The 25,230-nt window shown below is 46.2% G+C and overlaps 2 protein-coding genes across 4 annotated transcripts; both read left to right on the top strand.

The window, feature by feature from the left end:
* The first annotated feature begins 854 nt into the window (after positions 1-854).
* Positions 855-6,324, top strand: mettl2a (methyltransferase 2A, methylcytidine). 2 transcript variants are annotated; one of them, XM_018764633.2, is made up of 9 exons: positions 855-1,039; positions 1,689-1,777; positions 2,712-2,968; positions 3,153-3,202; positions 3,523-3,583; positions 3,944-4,083; positions 5,061-5,167; positions 5,283-5,348; positions 5,880-6,324. In XM_018764633.2, the coding sequence occupies exons 1-9, from the start codon at positions 885-887 to the stop codon at positions 6,062-6,064; spliced, it is 1,110 nt and encodes a 369-aa protein (XP_018620149.2). In that variant the 5' UTR covers positions 855-884; the 3' UTR covers positions 6,065-6,324. The 2 variants fall into 2 exon arrangements, with proteins under 2 accessions (XP_018620149.2, XP_029109951.1); XM_029254118.1 differs by lacking the exon at positions 5,283-5,348.
* Positions 6,325-6,678: 354 nt separating this feature from the next.
* Positions 6,679-20,950, top strand: tlk2 (tousled-like kinase 2). 2 transcript variants are annotated; one of them, XM_018764630.2, is made up of 22 exons: positions 6,679-7,492; positions 8,226-8,297; positions 9,611-9,708; positions 10,986-11,057; positions 11,201-11,270; positions 11,864-11,907; positions 12,154-12,252; positions 12,535-12,627; positions 13,731-13,823; positions 14,306-14,416; positions 14,773-14,909; positions 15,200-15,352; positions 15,793-15,859; positions 15,944-16,041; positions 16,213-16,294; positions 16,534-16,625; positions 17,008-17,097; positions 17,447-17,616; positions 17,991-18,129; positions 19,168-19,279; positions 19,372-19,479; positions 19,741-20,950. In XM_018764630.2, exons 2-22 carry the CDS (start codon positions 8,246-8,248, stop codon positions 19,912-19,914), a joined length of 2,154 nt encoding a protein of 717 aa, XP_018620146.1. In that variant the 5' UTR covers positions 6,679-7,492; positions 8,226-8,245; the 3' UTR covers positions 19,915-20,950. The 2 variants fall into 2 exon arrangements, with proteins under 2 accessions (XP_018620146.1, XP_018620147.1); XM_018764631.2 differs by lacking the exon at positions 8,226-8,297.
* The last annotated feature ends 4,280 nt before the right edge of the window (positions 20,951-25,230 follow it).

Below are 25,230 nucleotides of genomic sequence, written 5' to 3'. Positions count from 1 at the left end.
ACAGTGCTGTGATGAAATGGAACGTCTAGAACAAAAACAGCTAATTTCTGCCCTTGTCACAAATCAGAAATCCTGCATCTCATGTCAATGCCAATATTTGCTTAAGTATTATATATTCAACCACATACATATTTTAGAGCTGTATATACAACATATCTGAGTATCCTTTCGTGATTTAGATGCAAAATTCCACTTTTCACTTATTCTGCATATGTATACATACACATACACACACACACACACTTTCTGAACCGCTTGCCCCATGGGGTCACGGGGAACCGGAGCCTAACCCAGTAGCTCAGGGTGTAGGGCTGGAGGGGGAGGGGACGCACCCGGGACAGGACGCCAGTCCGTCACAAGGCACCCCAAGCGGGACTCGAACCCCAGACCCACCGGAGAGCAGGACCCGGGCCAACCCACCGCGCGCGCGCACGCACACACACACACACACACACACACACACACACACACACACACATATATATATATATATATATATATATATATATATATATATATATATATATATATATATATATATATATTTTCAGAACCGCTTGTCCCATACGGGGTCACGGGGAACCGGAGCCTACCCGGTAATAAATGTACATTATTTATTGTACGTATTATTATTAAAATGAGTATTATTTACTCATTTTTAAAATGTACATTATTATTATTATTGTTATTATTATTATTATTATTATTATTATTATTATGTAACTGCAAACCCCAGAAACAGCAGTCCGCCTAGACATGTAGATGGAGCGCCGTCCGCGTCACGTGTCGCAGGACTCCTTCCCTCGTCACGTGACGCCGCCGCCGCGACGCTACACGGTGGCCGATGACGTTTACGGAAGTCGCTTCCGGCGTGACAATCCAACATGGCGGCGCCCGGCGCTGTCGCCGTGGCCGAGCACGGAGCCGGTTCTGAAACAGCACAGAGCCCGGTAGAAGCGCCCGCCGGGGTCAGTAGGAGGCAGCAGTTCGGAAACCGCTTCCTGACGGACCCGAGCCAGGTGTTCCAGCACAACGCTTGGTGAGTTGAACAGCAGAAAACGGCTGGGGAGCTCGTCGCTGCGGCAGAGAGCGAGAGCGAGAGAGCAAGAGAGAGAGAGAGAGAGAGATATGAGTGAGTGCTGCGATGGTGGTTGTGGTGGAGAGAGAGGGATCTGCCATGGCACCTGGCGATGAGTTTCCGAGTGCTGATGGGAGTTAGTTATGCGTGCTGATGATGAGTGTGAAGCTGAGTGATGCTGGGATGCTTCTTGAGTGTTGTGTCTTGTGATGAGTGACAAGAAGAGGAGTAGTATCATGTGTTGAGCCTCGCTTGCCTGTGGTGCTGAGTGTCACTGAGACGTGCTGTGGCACTGCTGATGCTGGATGCTGCTGTGGCTGTCGATGAACGTTGTGATGACTGAAATTATAAGGGCTCTTCTGATCAGTCCGATGTATCTTGTGGGAGTTTAAGACTGAACAGACACTGACGGCCTTCAGCGCTCAGTCAGTGTCAGCGGTTCCATCCATGTTTGGCTGTAGATGAAATTTAATAAGATTGTCCTGCAACGCGAGTTCTTCATTTAACTCACTTTTAACTTTTGTTCTCAATGTTTGTCCTTTGCTTTTTTTTTTTTTTTTCCCCCTGTCTGCTTCCCTCACGTCAAACCTCTCGCCCGCCGTCCCTCCAGGGACAATGTGGAGTGGACGGAGGAGCGGGAAGCGGCCGCCAGGCGGAAGGTCCAGGAGAACAGTGAGCCCCTCCCTGCGGAGAAGCAAGGTTCTCGTCGCCACTATCGGTTTATGGATATCGAACACAAGCAGGAGCTCCTTCCGCGCAGTGCAGTAACTACCACAATTTACTGTACTGCACATCTGGATCACTCAGACACCATGTACCCTAACTAAACTGCCAGCACAGTTATTCCACACCCCCACTGCCCTGCATTCAGAGAAATTATTATTTCTTTCTTTCACACAGTTGCTCCCTCCTCCTTTCCAGCAAGTACATTTTTACATCTACGTTTCTTTTTTTTTTTTAAAGCAGACACTTTTCTCCAAAGCAACTTCCACTGAGCTCTATGTAGTGCTGAGCCCACACACCTTATTCACCGCGGTGACTTACACTGCTAGATACACTACTTACACTGGGTCACTCATCCATACATCAGTGGAACACACATACTCTCTCTCTCTGTCACTCACACACTATGGAGGAAACTGAACAGCATGTCTTTGGACAGTGGGAGGAAACCAGAGCAGCCAGCAGAAACCCACACAGACACAGGGAGAACATGCAAACTCCACACAGACTGAGTTGGGATCGAACCCACGTTCTCTCGCACCACCAGGCGCTTTGAGAGAGCAGTGCTACTCGCTGTGCCACCGTTCAGCCTGAACCTGAAAAAATATTTGGGGGCAGCAGGTGGGGTTAGGGTTAGAGCTGTTCCACTTCATTCCTAAGGCCCTGGGTTTGATCCTCACTTGATCAAGGTACTTTCCTGACTGATACAGTAACATTACACAGCTGTATAAATAGGTACATCTCGCTACCTTGGACAAGGAGTCTGGTAAATAGAGCGTTAAAATTTGCCCACACCAACATTGTTGTCAAATCACTGCGATAATTTGGCAGACAAGACTAATAGAATCAGTGAAACCGATGGGTGTCTTTATTCTGTCGTGTTATTAGAGTGTCTTTCCCTCTCGAGCAGAGGATTACGAAGTGCGGGCCAACGAGTACTGGAACGACTTCTACAAGATTCACAAGAACCGCTTCTTCAAAGATCGTCACTGGCTCTTCACCGAGTTCCCAGAGCTCGCGCTGAACTGCAGGACCAAGGCTGGGGGCGATACCCTGGAGGGAGGTGCGGGTCGGGACGGGGAAGGTCCTGCCTCAAGTCACACCGATGTCTCGTCCCTCAACGGCTGCGACTTTCCTGGCTCGGAGTCAACGTACCGCGTCATGGAGGCAAGAGACCGCCTTCATCGACACGCCTCGGAAAAAAGAGTTCTCGTTCACCGGAAATTTCACAACTGACCTCAGAAGATGCTTTAATTTTTTTTTATGTATTATGAGAGAGTTTAGCTGTGTCTTGTGAATAATATGTCTGTATAAGAAGAATTAACTTGTGTGTGTGTGTGTGTCTCTAAAGGTCGGCTGTGGTGTGGGGAATACAGTGTTTCCCATCCTGAAGACAAACAAGTAAGTGTTATTACAGCACTTATTACAATTACACTGTGTAATTTAGGTCTGTACAGTTCCTCCAGGTGCTCTGGTTTCCTCCCACACTCCAAAGACATGTGTGTTTCAGGTGAACTGATGATTTGAAATCCCGCCTAGTGTGTCTGAGTGTACCCTGCCTCACACCCTGTACTTCCAGGATGGGCTCTGGACCACTGTGACCCTGCATTGGGCAGATAGTGAATGAATGAGTTTAGGTCTGTTCGGTCTGTCGGATTTACTTTTCCTTCATGTCTTTCACACTCTGTCTCGTTTTTTTCCGCGTTCCCTCTGTTTGGCAGCGATCCGGGACTTTTTGTGTACTGCTGCGATTTCTCCAGCACGGCTGTAGAGCTCGTCGAGGTGAGGAGACCGGCACATTCCGCTACACAGCTCCTGTTCGAACTCGTTACTGAATCATCACTGGGGCTCGAGCAGCCGCCCCTACCGGAGACGGACAACGGCACCACTGGAGTGACGTTCTTGTGCTGAGACATGTTTCTTTTCCTTCTGGCATTGAGCAATAAAAGACATGTAAATCAGCAGCTGTATTCAAAAAATGAGAGAAAATACAGCAGTATAATTGCATTATGATACTTTTATGTTGCTTTGCGCTTACTTTCAGCTGGTCGAGTCCAGATGTAATTATTTTTGTGTCATGGGGGATAAATTATAAATGCAGTGGGAAGTCAGAGAGTCGAATCTTTTTCCTCTTTTTGCTAGACCAACGAGGACTTCGATCCTCAGCGCTGCTTTGCCTTCGTTCACGACCTCAGCGACCCAGAGGCTGAGTTTCCTGTGCCGAACGGCAGCCTCGACGTCATCGTGCTCATCTTTGTTCTCTCGGCCCTCCACCCCGACAGGTCGGTGTCACGCAGAGCTGCCTTATGCTCTTCGCAGCTTTGCGTCTGCTTTCCAATGTTCCCTGTTCCTCGCCGCGTTCAAGACCATGAGTTCTTCCCGATGGACTTACTCAGGGGTTCCATTCCAAACACCTACCGTGAATCCTTCATTCTATAATAGAGCTTCGGTCCCTTTTTTTTCTTTCCCCTAATCCCACACATTATTCATGTTAAAGAAATACTAACGTACGTTGAGTAATAATATAATACTATACTCTATTCATATTATGTTCATGCTGCATGGATTTTTACTGTAACTTCCAACTCTGTTGTCTTCTGCTTTTTGTTTTTAGCACCACCAGAACGGTCACTTTTTTTGTTCGCTAGTCATTTTAGATAACGAGTATCATAAAGGGAAGCCCGAATGAAAAGTTCCGTGAACAATGCAGTTGACGCTAGACACCCAAACACTGACCGAGACCCAAAAAGAAACGATATATGGTGCCTTGCGGTAGCGCGGCCGGTCGATGTTATCGTGCAACAGATGGAGGTTGTTGTCTTTAAATGTTACGATAAACCTGAGGACTCAAAGAAAAAATACAGCAAGGTCGATGGGTCGGCCGTCACAAGTCCGGGCTGTCGTAAGTTGCACGTGCCGTACCTTGGGGACCGCTTGTCCACGGGCTCCTCCTGTTACAAACGTTCGACTTAGAAAGTATCAAAGACACAAACATTTTCCAGCTGATTTATTTTTAGTGGCATTTTCCGAAAAAACCCTTTTGTTGCGAAGCGAACGCCGCCTGTATTTACGTGTCCGGCTGATAGGTGGCAGTAAAGCACAGTGAGACAGGACAGGGGTGCGGGGCCCCCTTAGTTCAGTGCGCTTCCACTGTCCGTGACCGCTCATGCGTGATCTTCATGAGGATGGTGATAAGAACCGCGATGAAGGCTGTTGCGCATTTACGGGCTGAATCGTTCATCTAAGTTTCCTTTCCCAGAATGTACGTGTCCATCAGCAGACTGGCTCGCCTGCTGAAGCCGGGGGGGATGTTGCTGCTGAGGGACTACGGACGCTACGACATGGCGCAGCTCCGTTTCAAGAAAGGTAGGCGAGCGCAGCATCTCCGGTGGCCGCAAGGCCTGCTCTGCTCCCGTGAGATGTTTTACTCTGTTCTGCGGGCGTGAAAGGTTCACCGAGTGTGACGCGTTCCTTTCCCCAGGAAGATGTTTGTCAGAGAACTTCTACGTCCGAGGAGATGGGACACGTGTCTACTTCTTCACTCAGGGTAAAGCGACCCCATAGATACAGAGAAAAACCCCAAACCACGAATCGTCTCCCTCGATCGGTCCGAGGCGACGCTCTGGAAGTCAGTCTAGGTTATGGATTTTTAATGTATAGCATTATTTTTTGTAAGTGCATCCAGTCAGTGTGTGTAGAACTAAGAAAACACTACAATGCATGACGTGTTATGCATCGTTTCTGCAACAGACAAAATATTTCCGCCGTCGTTACAAAATATCCGCGTAACAGACCGTTAATTGCATTTCACGGTCATTTACGAGAATAGAGGGATGATTATTATTATTTTTATGGAAGGCAATGGTTTTAACTACTATGCTACCCGCCGTCCATAGATGTAGAAAACGTGGAGTCATATATGCAGTTATTTTTTTACTCTACTGTTTTTGTGAAACAGCAATGATGCATTGGAAAATTGTGGCTTATTGTATTTCTCTTATCGCAAATATTCAGAATATTTCTCTTTATGGAACCATTACGTGTAAATGTATGCCAAAGCTCGCCGTATTCCTTCCAGATGAGCTGCACGAATTGTTCACGCGCGCCGGGCTGGAGAAGGTGCAGAACCTGGTCGACCGGCGGCTGCAGGTTAACCGGGGAAAACAGCTGACTATGCATCGCGTCTGGATCCAGTGCAAGTACCGCAAGGCCTCTGGAGCCGATGGAGGAAGATCTGCGGGTGAGGCCAGAAGCGGATCGTAACCCCCCTGGTTACAGTGGAAAGAGCCGTGCGGACAGCGTCGGCGCGGAAGATGATGTGCAGGGGTGTACAGGGGACTTGTCGGTGATGACCCGCGTGGCGCAGGATTTCCTTTTAGCTTCACGTGTTCTTGCGTATTTGTCTTCTTTTACATGACTGGACCCGTTGGCCATCTGTGCTGCCGCTAAGGTCAGCGGTGGCTGCGACGCGCTATTTTAAAGCAACCACTTTATACTGTACGAATAAAGAAACGAAACAAAAACCTTCAATCGATTGTTAGACGCGTGATCGATACATTTCCCTGAGCTCTTCTTTTATGTGCATTTTTACAGCCTTACAAAGAATTGTTAAACGGTTACAACTGGACTGTGGGCAAATGTAGAACTGAAACATTGCTGTTGCTGTTGTGCATTTTTGGGTTGATGTTCCACACTGTGAAATTTTTTCAAATGTCGTGAACTTTTGCATTGTATTTATTGCAAATGTTTTTATTAATCTTTTATGTCATAACAATGGCTTAGACTTGCAGGGTAATAAGAAGCAGTTTCTTGATGGTGTGATTTGGATCATTTCTGGTGCTTGGGATGATAATGATGAAGATCATGATGCTGTGGTGGTGGTGGTGGTGGTAATGATGATGATGATGATGACGAGACAAAGATGACGATGCCGGGTCACGGTGCCCCCAGGAGCCACGGACGGACCCCCCGCGGTCCCAGTCTGCGCCCAGTTGCATCGGTGCGCGTGAGAGACTCGCTGGCGCGCGGGTGGAGGAAACATCGAGATCTCACGAGAAAGAATGAGATTTGCCCATTATTGTTTACATTGGGGAAAAATACAAGCAGAACCGAACCGAATCGATCCGGATTGAACTGAGTCGACCGCTGCTGGTTCGTCTCCTCGGGGAGCGTTGAGTCGGACGCGAGCGCCGCCGGGAGGAGAGGTTTGCAAGCGGGCTCCGCTCATCTCTGCCCTCGGCCTGAGCGAGAGCGCCCGGGACTCGCTCGATGGGTGAAGAAAGAGCGGCACATTTGTCAAAGTTGTCCGTTTCGTGAGCCGCCATTCCCAGATGAAAGTGGACAGGTGACAGGCGACGCTTCCCTTCGCAGGACCGCGAGACTTCGTTATCGCAGCTGGGCGCTGTAGAGCCGAGGCCCGCGACGGAGGAGGGTGCGTTGGCTGCCTGCAGGGAGTGCGAGGGCCGCGTGCGGTCGTAGGAAACACCGGGGATCCACGGGCCTCGTTGCCAAATCCCTCGGAGCGTCAAAGATTCCCGGGGGCCGCAGCCTTTCACTATCGGCCCGTTGGTCACCGAGCTTTGGAGTGGCACAGAGGGCGAAATAATATCAGCCGTATAGGACCACTTAGGGCGGATTGTCGAGGAGACCGACACCCCGGGCCCCTGAACGACGCTGCCGCCGCCACAGCAGGTAAACAGCAGGGCAGGGGATTAGCTTGTTAGCACGTTAGCATGCGAGCTATCTGGCCTGTTAGCTAGCAGCTCATCTTAACGGGGAAGGGAGCGCAAGTGTCTTGTCTTTTTTTTTGGTTATTTGTGCTACAGAATATTCGAAAAGGAAAATCGTGTAAACTGAATATTCTGCGAAGAATTTCCAGTTTCGCTCGCTAAAGCAGCGAATAGGTAAAGGTTAGCTTGGCGGCTAACTAACTGTCATTGACTGGCTTCGCCGCAGCACAATAGCAGCGCTTCCATGTCTTGGTTGCTTTTAATGTTTAATATAAATTATACTTAGTTTTCTAGTCAGTGCATATTAAATCTCGGGAATGGTGCCTGTGTAGTACTGAACCCAGTGCTTTAAAAAGACGAATTTTATTTTGCGCAGTTATTTTGCCTCAGACTTAGAAAGTATGTCTTCTTGTTGTTGCAGCATGCATGGGCAGAGCCAGGTTACAAATAAAATTGGCAATTTTTTAAACTTTGTTAATTTATAATCTTGTTTTTGTGTGTCACAAGATCTATGAGCTCCCTGCATGTGTCGTTACTTCGTATTTTAGCTTCCACTTCAGAAGCCAAGCAGTCAGTGTGCTTTTGAGCTTGGCAAGAGGGGACACAGGTTAATAAGCCAGGTTAAATCTCACTTAATTTCTCTCATTAGTGGAGTACAAATGAACTTGAATGTTAACTAAATGTTAACTTGATAGGAAATCTACTGGCTGTATGGATGATGGACAAGAAGATGGATGTAAAACTTAATATTTTCCTATGTAACAGTGGTAAGTATATTTGGGGTCAATCTAACGGATGATTCAATATCGATTAACTTGATTTATAAGATAGTGGCATTAAAAAAATGTTATAAGTAACACACAGGATTGGGTTTGAGGATCGATACGAATATTTCAGTCAATGCATCGATGGTGCATATCAGTACGTATGTATATTAAAACTGAAACAAGCTATGATTACGTATCCAAAATGATTAAATGTATACGGTCCACTGTCTACGTCTATTGTAATGAGACCTGGGGTGGGAGGATGGATGGATGAAGGGATGGATGGATGGATGGATGACTTGACTTGGGCCCCAGTTTACACACATTTTTACCTGTGTGTTTCTTTAAGAGACACTAAGACACAGGGGTGTGTTGCGGTGTGACATGTGCGTTGGCGATCAGATGCCCACCTCCCGCATGGTATTGAACCAGTCATCTTTGGATGCCGTTTCCAAATCCACCGGAGCCCCTACATTTGCATTTAAAAGGGCACAGATCCCTCAGCGGTGTGAGTGTCGCTCCGAGGAGCAACGTCTCTGCGCCACCTTTTGTGACGGAGCGCAGCGTTTTTCCTCTGAATTCGTGATCCTTTTCTGGATAGGATGTGAAAGCTTGTTGTTTCAGCGGACGTGTTTCCAAAAGTCATGTGACGGTACAGTCTTCCTGGCAGGAAAATTTCGTAATCGCCATGATGGATATTTCAGGTCTGGCTGTGCGACAGGAGTGGTGCGTTAACTGTTAATGTTCAGCGGGACAGCCCATGTTCCTGTTCGTATTGACAGCACTTAATGTTGTTTTTAGGGCAAGGATGTTTGGGGGAGTGTATTGTGCTTTGCTTACTGAGCTCTCTGTCTGCTTTTGGAGAAATTATAACCAGGTGAATCCTGGGTTTGTGAATGAGTGTACTTTCTCACAGCTGGCTCCAGCCTATGTTCCTGTATAGACAGGAACAAAGTTGTTCATACTCCCTCTTTCTAGAAGAAATCCCTGGTCAGCAGGGGGAGGGGGCTTGGAAGCCTGGAATAAACATAGCTAACTTGTCTTTGAAATATTAGAGGAAATTGCAGCACCTATCATAGACTCGGGGAACGCAGACCAGCCGAGCAAACGGCGGGGGAACTTGCAAGCTTGAAACATACATGATCGCCTGAAAGGCACTAACCACCCCGGCACGTCCAACTCCCTCTGATGGATCATCCAGCATTTTTCTATTATTCATTTCTGTTGTTGATGCTAATGCAAAAACATAATTTGCTACAGGGGACAGTCAATGCTTCAGCTGCCGTTTTCCGACCCCATTTTTTTCCCTTCAGGCTTGCGCTGCGCAGACATGATGGAGGAACTGCACAGCTTGGATCCGCGGCGTCAGGAGCTTCTCGAGGCTCGCTTCACGGGGGTCGGGGTGGCCAAGGTGTGTGCGTGCGCTGGCCGCATAGGCCAAGCAAAATGACACAGCACAGACACAACAAGCCCAGAGCTCAGTCGGTGACTCCCTCCCACCCACCCTCTTGCTCTGCTGGCATGGTGGCCTTGTGCCAGGTTGGGGGTGGCGCTATTGCAAGAATAGATGAATCTACATTTCCACTACAGGAGGACACTAAAAAGAGACGAGTCGACAGCAGTACGCACCATCACCAAGCAGCAACCCCTTCCTTCCTACTTAACTCAAGTAGTCTTTCCCGCTACGAAAACCAGTTCCTTCTTGGTTTTTTTTTTTCGCGTGTTTTCTCCGCCCAAGCTTCTGGATGCAGGATCCTGGCTCTGAGTGTGCGCTCTCGCTATCTGCAGTAGCCTTAGCCAGTTTTAATGAGCGGTGCCTCAGCCACAGTTGCACCAGTGTGAGGTAGGAATGGGAAGTGAGTGTAGTGCGCTGTCGTCAGCACAAGATGCCAGTGGCTCTTTGTATCGGTTGTTTCTAAAAGCCACATTTTCCAAATAGACTCTGCACGCTGGGCTTGTCCCTGCATTCATTTTATGCATTGCGAGACAGGGTACACTTTGGGTGAGACCACAGCGCAGTAGCGCAGTCTCATCCGCACTCATTCACTCACACATACACATATTATGGGCAATTTCAAGTCCCTGTTTCGCCTGAAATACAGTTCTTTAGGCTGTGGTGGGAGGAAACCCTTGTAAACACAGGGAGAACATGCAAACTCCACACAGGCTGAGCTGGATTCAAATCCACCTCTGAACCTACAGCCCAGGAGTGTGAGGCACCAGTACTTCCTACTGTGCCAACCCTGTGTTTGTTATTAATTAAAACGTGACGAGTCGATTTTAGTTACACCTTAACCCGCGGTCTTTCTTTCATCTGATCGTGGGCCAGGTCGGTCATGATTCTTTTCAACGTGAGATTCCTTGTTCTCATTTCATTAGTGTGTTTACCCTTTGCACTGGTGTGTTTTGTTAAGGTACTGGTTTTAGCCGCAGTTGAGTCTTAGCCTGTTGCTTTGGGGTAAAATGAGGGATTTAATGTTGTGCCGCTTTAATCGATCACTAGATTCCTGAACTTCAAAAGAGTCCTTGAAACAGATTGTTCTGAATAAGCTATTTTTGCTGCTGATGAGGGCTGCAAGTTGTGTTAAGGTGACATGGCAGGCATCAAGTTAAAACCCTGTCAGATATGTTTAAAAAAAGAAACTGGCTGCTTTCATCATGTTTTCTGTTTTTTCCTCTTTGGCACAGAGCTCAGGACATAATGATTCATCCAACCAGAGTCTGTGTAGTGCAGGATCCCTCAGTGACAAGGAGCTGGAGGTCGGTATGCCCACAGAAGTGGTCATTTATCGCTCATCTTTGCACTTTGACCTCCCTTTGTGACCCTTGTGAATCAGCTAATTGCATGGATTTACATTACCTCGCCTTGCAGTTTAATGATTATGGAGTTCATTCCTTCACAGACTCCTGAGAAGAAGTCCAGTGACCAGAGAGTGAGGAAGCGGAAAGTAGACCCTTTTGACAATAACCAGGGTGAGAGCTCTGTGTCTGTTTTTGGAAAAAGCCAAATGCATGTTACTGTCCTAAATGTTTTTGCCTACAAGGAGATGTAACACGAATGTCATGTACAGTGTCAGTCAAAAATCTGAGTCCACCTAGACAACCGGGGCAATACTTATGTTGGAGAAGCTGGACAGAAGAAAGCGAAGCAACCCTCAAGCGTCCATCTCCGGACATTTCTTCGGAAGAGATGTTGGCTCAATTCCGACTTAACTAAATGCCTTATTGGAGGGGGCAAGTTTTCAGCAAGTGGACTCCTACTTTTGACTGGTGCTGTGCTTTTATTAGTACTTCTGTATGTCCTGAAGGACTGAGTCTGCAGAGCTGCATAGCGTGCTGTAGGCTGTATTTAAAAAAAAAAAAAAAGAGAAAACGACGTAATCTTTCTCCCCTAAATACAGTAAGCTGATTAGTGATTTAAAAATATCAGCATAGGAAGTGCACATCAGGGACTTCATTTCTTTACACTTGTTTCTTAGAAGTCAGTGACACTAGAAGATTGTGAGCACTTTCAGTTAAGAATGACTCAGTTCCTGATCAGCCATTTTGTGTGCTTTTCTTTTCAGGAAAAGGGGGGACAAGGGGACATAAAATTAGCGATTACTTTGAGGTGAGTGCGCAGCTTGGCTCACTGAGTCACAGTGGATTGTTGTAAGAGACGTGCGGAGTGTGTATTGAGCTGTGGACAAGTTGGTTGATGTAAATGGCGCTCCTCAGCACGGAGGTCCCCTGCACATGTCCGCTTTACTATGGGGGGGTGTAATTCCACTTTGACTACAGCCCACATCATTGTAACCTTCTGTTTTTTTAATATTCACTCTATATGTATCCCCCCACATTTCTGTCTGTCTATCAGTTTGCAGGTGGGAGTGGCCCTGGTACGAGTCCCGGTCGCAGTATCCCACCAGTGGTGCGCTCCTCGCCTCAACATTCCCTCTCCACACCTCCAGCCTCGGTGAGCACGCGCTGCATCTTCACTCTTCCCTGGGCTGGAGACGTGGCGCATAACGTGTAGATATGCGGATGGAGCTTTGACTTTCCGAAAACTAGTTGGAGTTATTGATGAAGGGCAGGGCTACTGGAGTTGCCAGTTCTGTGTCCTGGGCGGAAAATGAAACAACATGGTGCGCCAGAGAAGCTGAACGGACCTAAATTAGCTCGTAAATGGGATAAATAGCAGCTTGGCCCAGTTGCTGTGTTTTTACCTGAGCATTTGTCGCCTTGTGTTCATGCTCAGGTGCAACAGGAAAGCCCTTCCTCGACGGGCTCTGCCAACACAGACCACTCTTCTAGCTCCCTGAAGCCCCTCACAGTCCACAGAGCCATACAGGTATAACCCCCAAAGACATGTTGTTGAGCTGTGGTCACATGGTCTTTGTGCTCACAAACACTGTTTCTCCAGGCTTCAATCCTTCACTCGCTTTTATACTGCGTTCCTTAAGAGCCCACACTACCGCAGAGAGGAGATACCGGAATTTGAACATCAGGCAGTCGCTGAGTGGGAATGAATGTCCTCCTTCAGATTGGCTGATACGTAGAAGAGGGTTTTTTTTTTTTTTTTTTTAAAAAAAAAAACCATTTTCTTGTGTGTCCCTCAAGCTAGTGGCAGTGTACATGTGATATCTGTGCTAAATTTGAGTTTCTTAAGCCTTTGTAAAACACTAACAAGGCTACGAACAGGAAGGATCTCTAAGGCTGATCTGCAAAAATGGTCCAGAGTGAGCTGCTATAAAAGAACCCCCACCCAGGAGCCACGTCAATACATTTACATTTATTTATTTAGACACTTTTCTCTAAAGCGACTTCCAATGAACTCTGTGTAGTGTTGTCAGCCCATACACCTCATTTACCGTGGTGACTTACACTGCTAGATACACTACTTAGTGGGTCACTCATTTATACATCAGTGAATCTTCTAAATCCCCATGCCGTATGTTATTCTTCGTTTTCATGCCAAATGGTACAGCCTGTGGCTACTTTATCAGCACGATCCCTTTACGAGGAATCTGTACGATGGTCTGCATGTATTTCGGTTCAGGGTGTGTTGCTGCATGTTTTGCTCAGTCAGCTCGCTGTGCTTTTTCATCGCCTGTCAGTGAATGAAACAGAACCGGAATCAAGAAGACACACCTGCAATGCAGAGTGTTTTATTCTCCTTCTGGTCTGGGCCGCATGGGGGCTGAGGCATTGCGGATCAAATTATGATAGGACAAAATTCCTATTACTGATAAAAGTATCTTGTGTTGGATATGACGTAGTATAATTCTCACAAGCTGTGTAGTGATTTATGCTGTGGTAGCACTGCTTCTTTTTTAACAGACTGTCTTATGTTCTTGCATTCCTCTCTGGAAGCCCGGAAAATGTCAGCAGTGTGTGCTGGTCAGCTGTGTGTGATGTGTTTCATGACCCTCAACTCCCTTTTTCACCTTGCAGTCTGACCTCACGATAGAGAAGCTCACTGCCCTGGAGAATAACAAGAGCTCTGACCTGGAGAAGAAAGAGGGGCGCATTGATGACTTACTCCGGGTAAAGCTCATGATTTGTGTCCATTTGTTTTGACCCCTATTTACTAACTAGGTGTCAGTCTGGAGTATCATAACATTATAAAAGCAGGCAGCATAGCCTTTGCAATCAAAGGTTTGAATCCCTGCTCTTGTTGCAGTACCCTTGAGGGAGGTAGTCCAGAATTAAAACAATAAAAATTACCCATCTCTGTAAAAATGGGTAAATAATATGTAGCCTAATGTACAAAATTGACATTACAAGTTGAATTGGACAAAAGGAACAAATCTGAATGTAAATAAAAATTGTCATTTCAATTTTCCATAAATGTGTGGCTACTCCGTGAGTCTAATCCCATGTTCAGTGCACTAGGAAAGCATACTTGAGATAGAGGGATAGAGGTCCTCGCTAGATTACCTTCTGTCACATCAGTTGAGCCTGGATTATTCTAGAACATAGTTGGTGTGTCTGCGAGTGCTTCTTTATGCTGTGCTGTTGTGTTCTAGGCAAACTGTGACCTGCGGCGGCAACTTGATGAACAGCAGCGCATGCTGGAGCGCTACAAAGAACGGTTAAACAAGTGCGTGACCATGAGTAAGAAGCTCCTCATTGAGAAGGCGAGTACCTGCAGCGCCCTGCCAAAAGGGCACAGGACAACACCTGCGTTCACACAGCTGATGTGTATTGGTGTTCTCTGCAAAGTGAAACCGGCAGGGTTAAGAATCTCACTAATAGAGCACAGCGGGTGTTGTGTACTCCAGTAGTACCAGGTTTTATAAGGTCTGCTCCAATGAAAATGCTGCTGGAAAACATAAAATTGCTATATTACTTGGATAAAAGCAGGAGGGAAGCCAAGCAGCAGTTGCCCAAAGATTCGTAACTCAGTGTATATTGTAGTACATTCAGACACGCATCACTTCGTTGTGCTGATCTGTAGTGAGAGTCGTGTTGCTCTGCATGTCTTTCACTGCAGTCGAAACAGGAGAAGATGGCATGCCGGGACAAGAGCATGCAGGACCGACTGCGGCTGGGCCATTTCACTACCGTGAGGCACGGAGCCTCCTTTACCGAACAGTGGACCGATGGCTATGCCTTCCAGAACCTGATCAAGTGAGTGTTCAATGGCATCACTCTGAATTGTCCCGTAATCTGTTTGTCCCCTTAATCAAATTGTCTTGCTAGGAGCTGACATTTCCGCTGCAATATTAAACTAGTCATTGTCAGTCCCGCCCCCAACTCCTCCATTGCTTATGACCATCAATGGTTTATTTAAAAGGTAACCAGTTGAATAACACTCCCCTTGTTTATTGAAACTGCAGACTCGGCACATCTCCTGTGTATAGGAGGTCGTGATGAGTGCCGATATTCTAGCTGATTCTGCCACACTCCTGCTTGAACAGGCAGCAGGAAAGGATCAACTCCCAACGGGAGGACATCGAAAGGCAGCGGAAGCTACTGGGCAAGCGGAAGCCGCCTGCCATGGGCCAAACTCCACCCCCCAGTCTGGAGCAGAACAAGCGCAAGAGCAAGACAAACGGCGCCGAGAGCGAAGCGTAGGAGCCCATCCTTTCTCCTTCCAGTGGCACCCTTTTCCTGGCAACATTACACTTAACGCTACCATCAGTGTCATGGTGACCTGTCTGTGCCGAAAAGAACAGAGGCAGAGTCTTCAGCTTCTTCCCTTTTACTTTATTTTTCACATTTATTTTTTTTCTGCTCCTGTGCCCTTCAGTGCAGTTTGAGGTTTGGTGACTCTGTGACTCAGCGACTCACATACTTGATTCTCAGCTTTTTTTTTTTTTCCTAGTTCAAATGAATAGTTTCAATTATCGAATGGGTCTCTGGACTCGATTTCTTCAAATCTAGTTCAGCTAAGCTCTTAATCATTGCAGAAACCACTTGGCAATTAGCAGTTTTTTTTTTTAAATCTGACAATTGTACGTATAATTGGAAGTGCTTTTCTGAGCAGTCAGCTTGACTCCTGTCCCAACAGACTGACACTTGCAGAGTATCATGAGCAGGAGGAGATCTTCAAACTGCGGCTTGGCCACCTTAAGAAGGTATGTCCGCCACCCTTTATAATGTTTCTGTGCGTACAGCTTCACCCATAGAGGAGACTGACATTTGGACTTTTCCTCCTGCAGGAGGAGGCAGAGATCCAGGCAGAGCTGGAGAGGCTGGAGCGGGTGCGGAACCTGCACATCCGGGAGCTGAAGAGGATACACAATGAGGACAACTCCCAGTACGGATATCCGCAATGATGTCCCATTGAGGGGAATTCGGTCGACAACGTTTATTCCCATTGTTAGAATTCACCATAAAGCATACACCACTCTGATTAAGCTGATGTTTAACAAATCACCCTGTTGAAGGTTTGAGTAGCATTTGGGCTAATGGCTTGCCGCTCCTCCAGGTTTAAAGACCATCCTACGCTGAATGACCGGTACCTGCTCTTACACCTGTTGGGCCGAGGGGGCTTCAGTGAGGTGTACAAGGTGAGCCCTGCTGACTGGACCGTGAAACCAGGTCCTATACAGCTGCTTACCAAAGTTTTCTATGAATCATTTGTTGAATGGGAAGAGTAGCACCTGACTTTAGGGTATAAGGACATGTCAGTGGTCCCAAGCACACCATCCAGTAACCTGAACTACTAAGATCATGCTAAAATGATAACCGCAGAACAGACGCACCAGATCAGTGCATGATGCAACATTTTGAAATGAATGCCTCCCAGGCCTTTGACTTGACGGAGCAGAGATATGTGGCGGTGAAGATCCACCAGCTGAACAAGAACTGGCGGGATGAGAAGAAGGAGAACTACCACAAGTGGGTGGATTTGTCATCTACGCTCTTGTCTGCTGCTCATTTTTTGACGCACTTCTTTGGAGGTAGCTTTGTGTTCCAGGCAGAGAGCTCATGCGCTCAACAATGAGGTCTGATTGTAATGTTCGAAGTACCAGACTGTCATGCGAAGATTTTGTGTTGGTGTCTAGTAAGTTTGAACTGAAGTTTAAACTTTTCTAGTAAGTTTACTTGATTAATAAACTTAAGGCCTTCAAAACAGTATTGCGAAATTTGGATTTGATATCAAAAGCAGTTTGGGTGAGAGTCAACCTTGAAGTGATTTGAGCTCAGATTTTTCCTGGTAAATGTCCAGCTCTATGAAAAAGTGATGTGTGTTCAACATGACTGCTCTGTGTTTTTGCAGACATGCCTGCAGGGAGTACAGGATCCACAAGGAGCTCGACCATCCTCGGATAGTGAAGCTGTACGACTACTTCTCACTTGACACAGACTCGTAAGTTTCCCCACAATTCGTCGGAACCTATTAAACTCTTCGAAAGCTCCAAAGTGGAGAGCTTCGGTCCTTCAAGGCCACAGGCTGCGCTGGGTTTCATACAAGCTCCAGTTTAAGTGATACAAATGAAGTCGTCATTTGGACGTGAAGCTGCCTCACCTGATTCTTCAGGCGAAAGACAGTGACCCTAAGGCATGCAAGAGCACAGTCTTGAGAACCAAGAATTGCTATTTACAACAACCTTTGCAAATGTCCATGTGTACTGCTGTCCTTTGCCCACTCACAGATGCTTGTTTACTTGAGAGTGGCTGGTGATGATTAACGGTATCCTTCCGTTTTCATGGACCAGGTTCTGCACGGTGCTGGAGTACTGTGAGGGGAACGACCTGGACTTCTACCTGAAGCAGCACAAGCTGATGTCGGAGAAGGAGGGTCGCTCCATCATCATGCAGATTGTCAGCGCGCTCAAGTACCTCAACGACATTCGGCCACCCATCATCCACTACGACCTGAAGCCCGGTGAGTCTCTGCCCTCAGGTTACACTGACCGACTGAAGCACTGCTGCTTCTCACAATCCTCTTCACTGTCCTGTTTTAAAATCATCCACTATCTCCACTCTATGGGAAGTGTCTGGCTGAGTTGTGTTTCATTTGTTTAATTTACCCAGCGGAGGCTCATGTTCAGATCAACCTGAGCAGCTTGATTTAAACATATTTACCGAAACAATTCAGCTGCCTTTCTAAAGGCCGCAAGAACAAGGTCCTTCCTGATAACATCCATAGCTCTTTAAACACTTATCTCATTAAAATAACATTGAGCCCATCAGAATGACATTGTTATTTTGATGTTTGACGAAGTAGGCAATGTCTCACAGGCATGATCTCTTTGCTAGGCAACATCTTGCTGGTGAACGGCACAGCCTGCGGCGAAATTAAGATCACAGACTTCGGCCTGTCCAAGATTATGGATGACGACAGTTACAACTCGGTGGATGGGATGGAGCTGACGTCTCAAGGAGCAGGGACCTATTGGTAAGGGCAGGAGAACCACATGAGCTGGCTAGTCCAAGGAAATCGACTGATCTGGAATCTCCTCAGGTTAATAGCTCAGGCGGGACTTGGGTCGATCCCAGAAAGGGCTGATAACACTGAATGCAGGTCCAGCAGTGATGCTCATTGGCTAATGTGTAAAGTTCATACTGCTTTGAAAACCAGAGCTCCTGTTCCACCATCTGATGAAACCTTAGAACTTCACATCAGTTTCCCGTCACATTGACAGTCCACAAGCTGAATGAGAGTGATTTGGAACAAGTGCCTTTTGGTTTGTCTGCGATGTCTTGGGTTGCCTGCTTATCTGTGCTTTTACTTTGTCATTGCTGTTCATTAGTATTTAATATTCCAGCATTGTGATGAAAGACATGACAATTTGAGCCCTATCATTTTCGACTTTGCAATATTTTGGATCGGAATGTGATCATTAGGTTAAATTTGATGGACAGGTTTTTATCAGGACACACCTGTCACTCCACAAGGGACAGGCTGAAGTTTAAGTTACTTGGAGGTATAAATAGTAACAGTTATACCGAGGTAAATATTTCCTGACAGGGTAATTTGTACGAGTAAATCCTGGCTCTCCCTCTTTGATCTTTACGCATCTAATCTACAGCTCTGATTCAAGGCATTTTTACACACTTCTGCAAAAGACAACTTGGCATAATGTTCATGTTATCAGCAGCCCAATTAAAATGGAAATTGGAAAGATATTTTTAACTGTACTGCTCTTTTAAATGGAAATAAACCAATTATGCAGTTCGTGATGAAAAGTGAAAACTACAGTAGTCATACAATGCTTTTTCCTTCTCTCACATGATTATTTTGTCATTATTCACTTTGCGGTACACATACGTGTATACATTTTCACCGAATGCTGTAAACATTACTTCTTGACCAGTAGTAAATATACCCTGGGGAGAATGTGATAACTTTAAATAATTAACTTCCTTCAACCCAGTTAGCAGTTTCCCTAGTGTGTATGTTCAGTGTGAAGAACAGTGATCGTTTGTGTCGCAGGTACCTTCCCCCAGAGTGCTTTGTGGTGGGGAAGGAGCCACCCAAGATCTCCAACAAGGTGGACGTGTGGTCAGTGGGGGTCATCTTCTACCAATGTCTGTATGGCCGCAAGGTAAGCTGGGAGGAGGATGCGTATGTCGCCGTCACCTCCAGTGTGTGAAGGAGTTGGACCTTAGAAGTGCCCCTTTCTCTTGCTCCGCTCAGCCGTTTGGGCACAACCAGTCACAGCAGGACATCCTGCAGGAGAACACCATCCTGAAGGCCACAGAAGTGCAGTTCCCTCCCAAACCCGTCGTCTCACCTGAAGCAAAGGTAGGCTGGCTGTGGGTTGTGCCCTATCCTCTCCTAGCTTAGATTACCCTGCTCTTCGCCCTCCGTTTCCCCCTGCCACTGAGTAATCTTCTATAAGGCATTATACATTTGGGGTCATCCTTGGGGACAAGTCTTTCCTGAGGGATATCGCTCACTGTTCTGTGAGAGAATTCGTCCTGCCAGTTATATCATTGCATCCAGCATATGTGACATTGCCTTTTTCCTTTGTGTGTGTGTGTGTGTGTGTGTGCGCCACCCCAGGCCTTCATCCGACGCTGCTTGGCTTACCGTAAGGAAGACCGCATCGATGTGCACCAGTTAGCCAGTGACCCCTACCTGATGCCCCACATCCGCAAGTCGGTGGGCAGCACTGGAGCATCTGGGACAGCTGTGCCCTCCACCTCGAGCTCCTCCAACAGCAGCGCCTCAAACTGAGTCACCTGGCGCCCTGACGCTATATTGTGGGGCGAGGGGGAAGCTGCTGCAGTGGCTGCTCCTCTGCCTGCCAGCCCCCTCCCAGCGACACACCCATTGTGGAGGTTTAGCATTGGGGAGGGGGGCGGGGGGGAAGGATTTTTAGCACGGGAAGTAAGGACACAAGATGACTGTGCCTCTCCAAGCCTTCCCCTCCACCATTTCTTGCCCCGCCTTCTCCCTTCTTGTGGGTTTAAAGCCCAGGTTGCTTCAGCACAGAAGCGGATGGCGTGCAACTCGAAGACATGTTTTATTGTATCTTGTTGGTTTTTATTTTTAAATGCCTAAATGAGAAAGAAATGAGGCGGAAGTCATTGCTGGTTAGGCACGCTGACAGACGAATACTTGTTTCATAGCCACGGTCCCCCCCTCCCGCGCCGTCAAAGCCCGGTGTTGGACTTGTCTGGGTTACGGTTCTGCTCCCCTCCCACGGGCTCTTTGTGGCGGGCCTGCCTTTCCAGCCTCACATACAGGGGGCAGTGCTCTCTTTGCCCTCTCTCAGTTGACCAAAGTTGAAGACTACCTGTTGGCTGCGCCGTTTTGCTTAGTTCTGAGCTAGCAATGACGTGACATGAGGGAGAAGTTGAAGTGTCACCTGTTGCTAGGTTATCTTTGTACCTTTTTTTTTTTTTTTTTTTTTTTTTTTTTTTTTTAAAAAAATTCTTTTAACTGACGTCAAACTGGAAAATTCTACTTTCTTTGATAGGCCAGTCTTGTTTCCCCCTCCCCACAAGTATTTATTTAGTTATGCAATTTTTTTTTTTTTTTTTTTTTTTTTTGGAGAATGTATGGATTTGGAATATCAATGTGTACTGTGAGGGGGGAGATTGGGCCTTTGCAATGACTTGCATTAAAATACTGTTGCTAATACTTTGTGGTCTGGGTTTTGGGTGCTGTTTTGAACATGACAGTGGACATCAGGAATGGGGAATTGTTGCAGCGTTTTTCTCAAGTGTCTACAAGGACATGGCGACACATCGAGAATACAGGCACTGCATACGTACCAGACAAACGCAATAGGGACATGTTCGCAAGTCGGTTTGTTCATCACAATAAAAACTCAATGCGGATGTCCCTCAGTTTGCTTCTTTAAGAACCCCAGATAAAGCTAATAAAAATACCTGTGCAATGTTACTGATCTCCGACACTTCGAACACCATGTAAAGCATGAGTTGATTTAAGGTGACATCTCTGAAGGGTGTGTAAATCCAGATTGTATTTGCTCTTTTTAGGAAATGGGTTAGTTAAGGTTTAAATGTTCATGCCTTTGCAAATTGGTAACTGTGATGTGTATAAAGCAGAACTGGTCCTACAGCATTATTCACATGGCCTGGGTTGGGCAGGTAAGAATTTTGGGTGTATTGTGGAAAAATCATGCCATGTTTCTGGTTGATCTTTTATAACAGCAATTTCTTCTGCTTTTTAGGTCCATATATAACTACATCACTTCTGTACTTGCTGTTGCAGCCACTCTAAACTCAGGACTGGACCCACAAGGTATTTCTGAAGTCTTAATTTTAAAAAAAAAAAAAGTATGTATTTATTTATTTTTTTAACTGTTCTTGATCACAGACAGCTCTTACGTAATTTATTCGTTCCTCAGTTAAGTCTGAAACGCAGACCCCAGCTGTGCATCACAGCTTCAGTGTCCCGCAGTTCTTCTTGCTCTCACGTCCAGTCTCTGACAGTTGTACGCCAGTCACACTGGTGACTTTGTACCATGTTGCATTTAGAGTAGTCCTGCCAAGTTCTCACGCCTTTCTTAGCCTCATGGTATTTCCTAGTGCCTGTTTACACACATCAGATGTGCAGTATGTCAAAAAGAAGCAGCACGAAATGATTAACAAATCGTTCTCTTGTGCACCCACTCAGGAGGATAAACAAAATAATTGTGGGTGAGTAAAAGTTTATGCAGTCTGACTTTTGTTTTACAGTGTGATATATGCCCATTATACTATTTGAAGTAGAATACTCTGCTTATTAGCAATATTTACAAATATCTAACAATTTCTCCCAGTCAAAGGATATGGAAGGAAGTATATTGCTAATCTGGGGTTGTTTGAAGAATTTCTCTCAGTAACCCTATTTTTTTCCCCTTTTTTCACCCTGACATGTAAAAACATTGAAACTGATTTACAGCACATGTAGATGTTTATGTGCAACTAAGTGGTGTTTGGAAAGTGCACGCTTTACCACAGTGATGTTTACCCTGAAAATCATCAGAGGCAGCAAATTGTCCCTGGGTTTTGGCAACTTTTATCCACCAGGGAGCACTAGAGAGCTAAGGGTTGTGTCCGGGAAGTGGTAATTATGTCTTTAAAATGTTTGAGTGTGGCTTCCCTTCCAGAACATCAGTAATATGATGCAAAAGTGACTTCTAACGACTGTTGCTGGTTCTGTTAATCCCCCACCTCCCAAACTATTTCGAAATGCAAAAGAACCTCTACAAGAAGTAAACATATGACCAATGAAGGAAGTATCCAGCGGAAAAGGGGGGGGGTTTGCAGGGCTGAGGGGGTAGCCATCTGCTATTACAGTCGTGCAAACCACAGCACTAACCAGGCGTTCTGCTGGTTTCACGGTACAGATTTGTTTCACCAAGTGGGTGCAAGTCAGATGGTACGTTTTTAACGGAGTCCCGTGTTCTCCCAAACGTACTCCTCCTGCCAGAACGTTCATTGGCGAAATCCGGGTGAATGACATTTCAAAGGCACATAATTGCTGCACCCACGGGTATTTGATCATGTGCCCTTCAGGTGCTGAACTGTGTTACTTAATCCATATATAACACGAGATATGGAGCTCTTGGGTCCCTCAGATAGCTCTGCACTAGTTGATGTATGTCTTGAACATTTAACCCTATATTATTAACCTGATATATTGTTATTCATTGGACCCCTTTATCCTGCTCATCAACTTTACTGTGGTTTTTACCCATTCTTACAGTATAGGGGCTATAGGAACGTCAGCTGGCCGCGTAGTGCTTAGAGCTGCTGTCTTTAAATCCAAAGGTTGCAGGTTCAAATCCCACTTGAGAAAGATACTTACCCTAAATTGCTCCAGTAAAATTACCCAGATGTATAAATGGGTAAATTGCTGTAAGTTGCTTTGGAGAAATAAATAAATGTTAATTGAGCATAAGGGCCTCGATCAAGGGTGTGGGAGAAGGAATTGAAACAGGAACTTGAAAGACGTTAGTCTGAATCACCCTACTGTGCACTGAATTATTGCCAGTTTAAACAAAATGTTGCTTATTTCTTTGACAGTTTTATCCAAAAGGTTTGTAGTACTTGACCCATGTATGCAACTGGCTATTTTTATTAATCCGTTTGCTTATTTTGCTTTAGAAATGAAAGGCCCAAATGGTGGGGAAGAGAGCTGTCTGAAGGAAGGACAAAGGTATCGAGTCCATCGCTGTTTATCTTTGTATCCCATGCCTTTTCAGAAAGCCTACTTTGACAGCAGGGTATCTAACTGCAAAGAGTAGATCTTCTGAACCTAAAGCACTAGTCACTTGCTGTTTGGGTACCTCCTGCCAGGGATTTCAAGCCTTGTGTTTAATTTAAGACTGAAAGCAATAACAACAACGAGAAAAAACTTTATCCAGTCTGGACAGAGATGCTGGTGTGGTAACGGTGCCTCTTGTATTTCACAAAAGCTCGCAGGACTCGCACGCATGGAGTCGGACTAGGAGGAAACGTGGCCCCAACCCGGCTGCCTTTGGTTTGACATTACAAATAAGTGTCTTTGTCAAGGTAGGCGCATGTGGGATCGCTGGGTTCTGTAGTTTTTATCTGAGGCTCCTGTCTTTTCCAGGAAGACATCTGGATTGCATTGGAGTGCGGGGTTCAGACTGTGGACCTAAAGCTCGGGCTCAGAATTCGGGCGGGGGGGGAGACGTTATATTCAGACAATCCCCTGTGGCCCAATTTGTCTAATAACTCGCTGGATAAAAAGTGACACTTTTCCCAGCAGCCCACTGTTTCCATTGGTTAAGATGAAGAATTCTTGGTGTCCACCGCCAATCCTTTCCCTCAGACAAAATAGTTGGAGAAAGAAAGATTAGAGTAGAGGTTGAGACAAGTGGCACGAACCACAGGGCTGCACCAAGGACCGCGACTCAGAACGTGACCACCAGTATAAATGAGTCAAACCGCAAACTTACTGTACGATCCAAGCTCACCTTTGCCACCCAGTGCCTCGAAGAGCCATGGTTATGACTCTAATATAGACATCGCTTTGCCTCTCCATAGCTTTTTTAAGTTTCATTTTTTCCGCCATAAGATTCAGAGAAAGCATGGATAAACGGTATGTTTCTCAGCCTTTGGAGGAGAGAAAGGCGAAAGCTGTGCAACGTTAGTATTTCACATCAAAGTTTGCTCATCTTAAATCTACAGCCACTGCAGAGGTTTCATAGTTATTTAACGTACGCAGATATTCGTTCATTCCAAAGGATCCTCTCCCACATTTATCGTTTCACTGGTCCGATTCAAAGGTCATGGAAGCCAGATGGAAAAAAAGCCAGATAGCTGTTAGTCTAGCAAACTTTGATCAGTGTGGCTGAAAACGCCGCTCTGCCTCAAAAAGCACAGTTCCCTTTCCAGGGGCATTGCGGGAAGGCTACGGTTGGTCTTGGCATCTGTAGCACACGTCGACAAGGTCAGTCACAGTTGTGTTCTGCTCTGCGTCTCCATAGTGAAGCTGGGGGGGAACCAGCTGTCTCAGTCTGAACAATGTAATTGCACATCTTTGTGTGTGTGTGTGTGTGTGTGTGTGTGTGTGGGTGCAGTTTTTAAAAACCTAAAGCACATCACAGATAGAAAAAGTAGTTTTACTGTACCATCATGTCTTCTGCTTAATTTTGCTGAGATCCTCTCCGGCATCCCCCGTTCCACCATCTCTTCGATATGCTCCTGAGATCCAGCCGTTCAGTTTTGTCCACTCTAGAAGACATGTGTTCATATGTGTATCTCCCAAATTCTGCATGCTTCAGTGCTGTTGCACATTATAGAGGGCAGTGTATGTTTTTTTTTTTTTTTTTAAGTGATACCACGTGTTTGGGGGTTGGGCTTGGACAACTTCCTGCAAATCCTAGAAATATTCCCTAATGCTTTTATTTTGCTGAGTCTCTAGGATATATGAAGCTGATGGGTTTAGGCGCGAAAAGGTTTCGCTTGACCGCTGAGAGTTCCCACAGAACTGGTTGAATTCCTCAAACTTTTGTTTGTTCACACTTGTCTCACAATTATCGGATTCACAGGAATGGTGCAGCAAATC

The sequence above is a fragment of the Scleropages formosus genome, chromosome 8 (genome assembly GCF_900964775.1).
Source record: "Scleropages formosus chromosome 8, fSclFor1.1, whole genome shotgun sequence".
Taxonomy (NCBI): domain Eukaryota; kingdom Metazoa; phylum Chordata; class Actinopteri; order Osteoglossiformes; family Osteoglossidae; genus Scleropages; species Scleropages formosus.
This window is presented reverse-complemented; position numbering and strand designations above follow the sequence as displayed.

What these genes read in the sequence shown, in the direction of transcription:
- mettl2a (XM_018764633.2), top strand. Translation starts at nt 885, where the DNA reads ATGGCGGCGCCCGGCGCTGTCGCCGTGGCCGAGCACGGAGCCGGTTCT. An exon ending in GTGTTCCAGCACAACGCTTG is followed by an intron (nt 1,040 to 1,688) that starts GTGAGTTGAACA and finishes CCGTCCCTCCAG; the next exon opens with GGACAATGTGGAGTGGACGG. An exon ending in CAACGTACCGCGTCATGGAG is followed by an intron (nt 2,969 to 3,152) that starts GCAAGAGACCGC and finishes GTGTCTCTAAAG; the next exon opens with GTCGGCTGTGGTGTGGGGAA.
- tlk2 (XM_018764630.2), top strand. Translation starts at nt 8,246, where the DNA reads ATGATGGACAAGAAGATGGATGTAAAACTTAATATTTTCCTATGTAAC. An exon ending in GCCTTCCAGAACCTGATCAA is followed by an intron (nt 14,910 to 15,199) that starts GTGAGTGTTCAA and finishes CTGCTTGAACAG; the next exon opens with GCAGCAGGAAAGGATCAACT. An exon ending in TTCTCACTTGACACAGACTC is followed by an intron (nt 17,098 to 17,446) that starts GTAAGTTTCCCC and finishes TTCATGGACCAG; the next exon opens with GTTCTGCACGGTGCTGGAGT.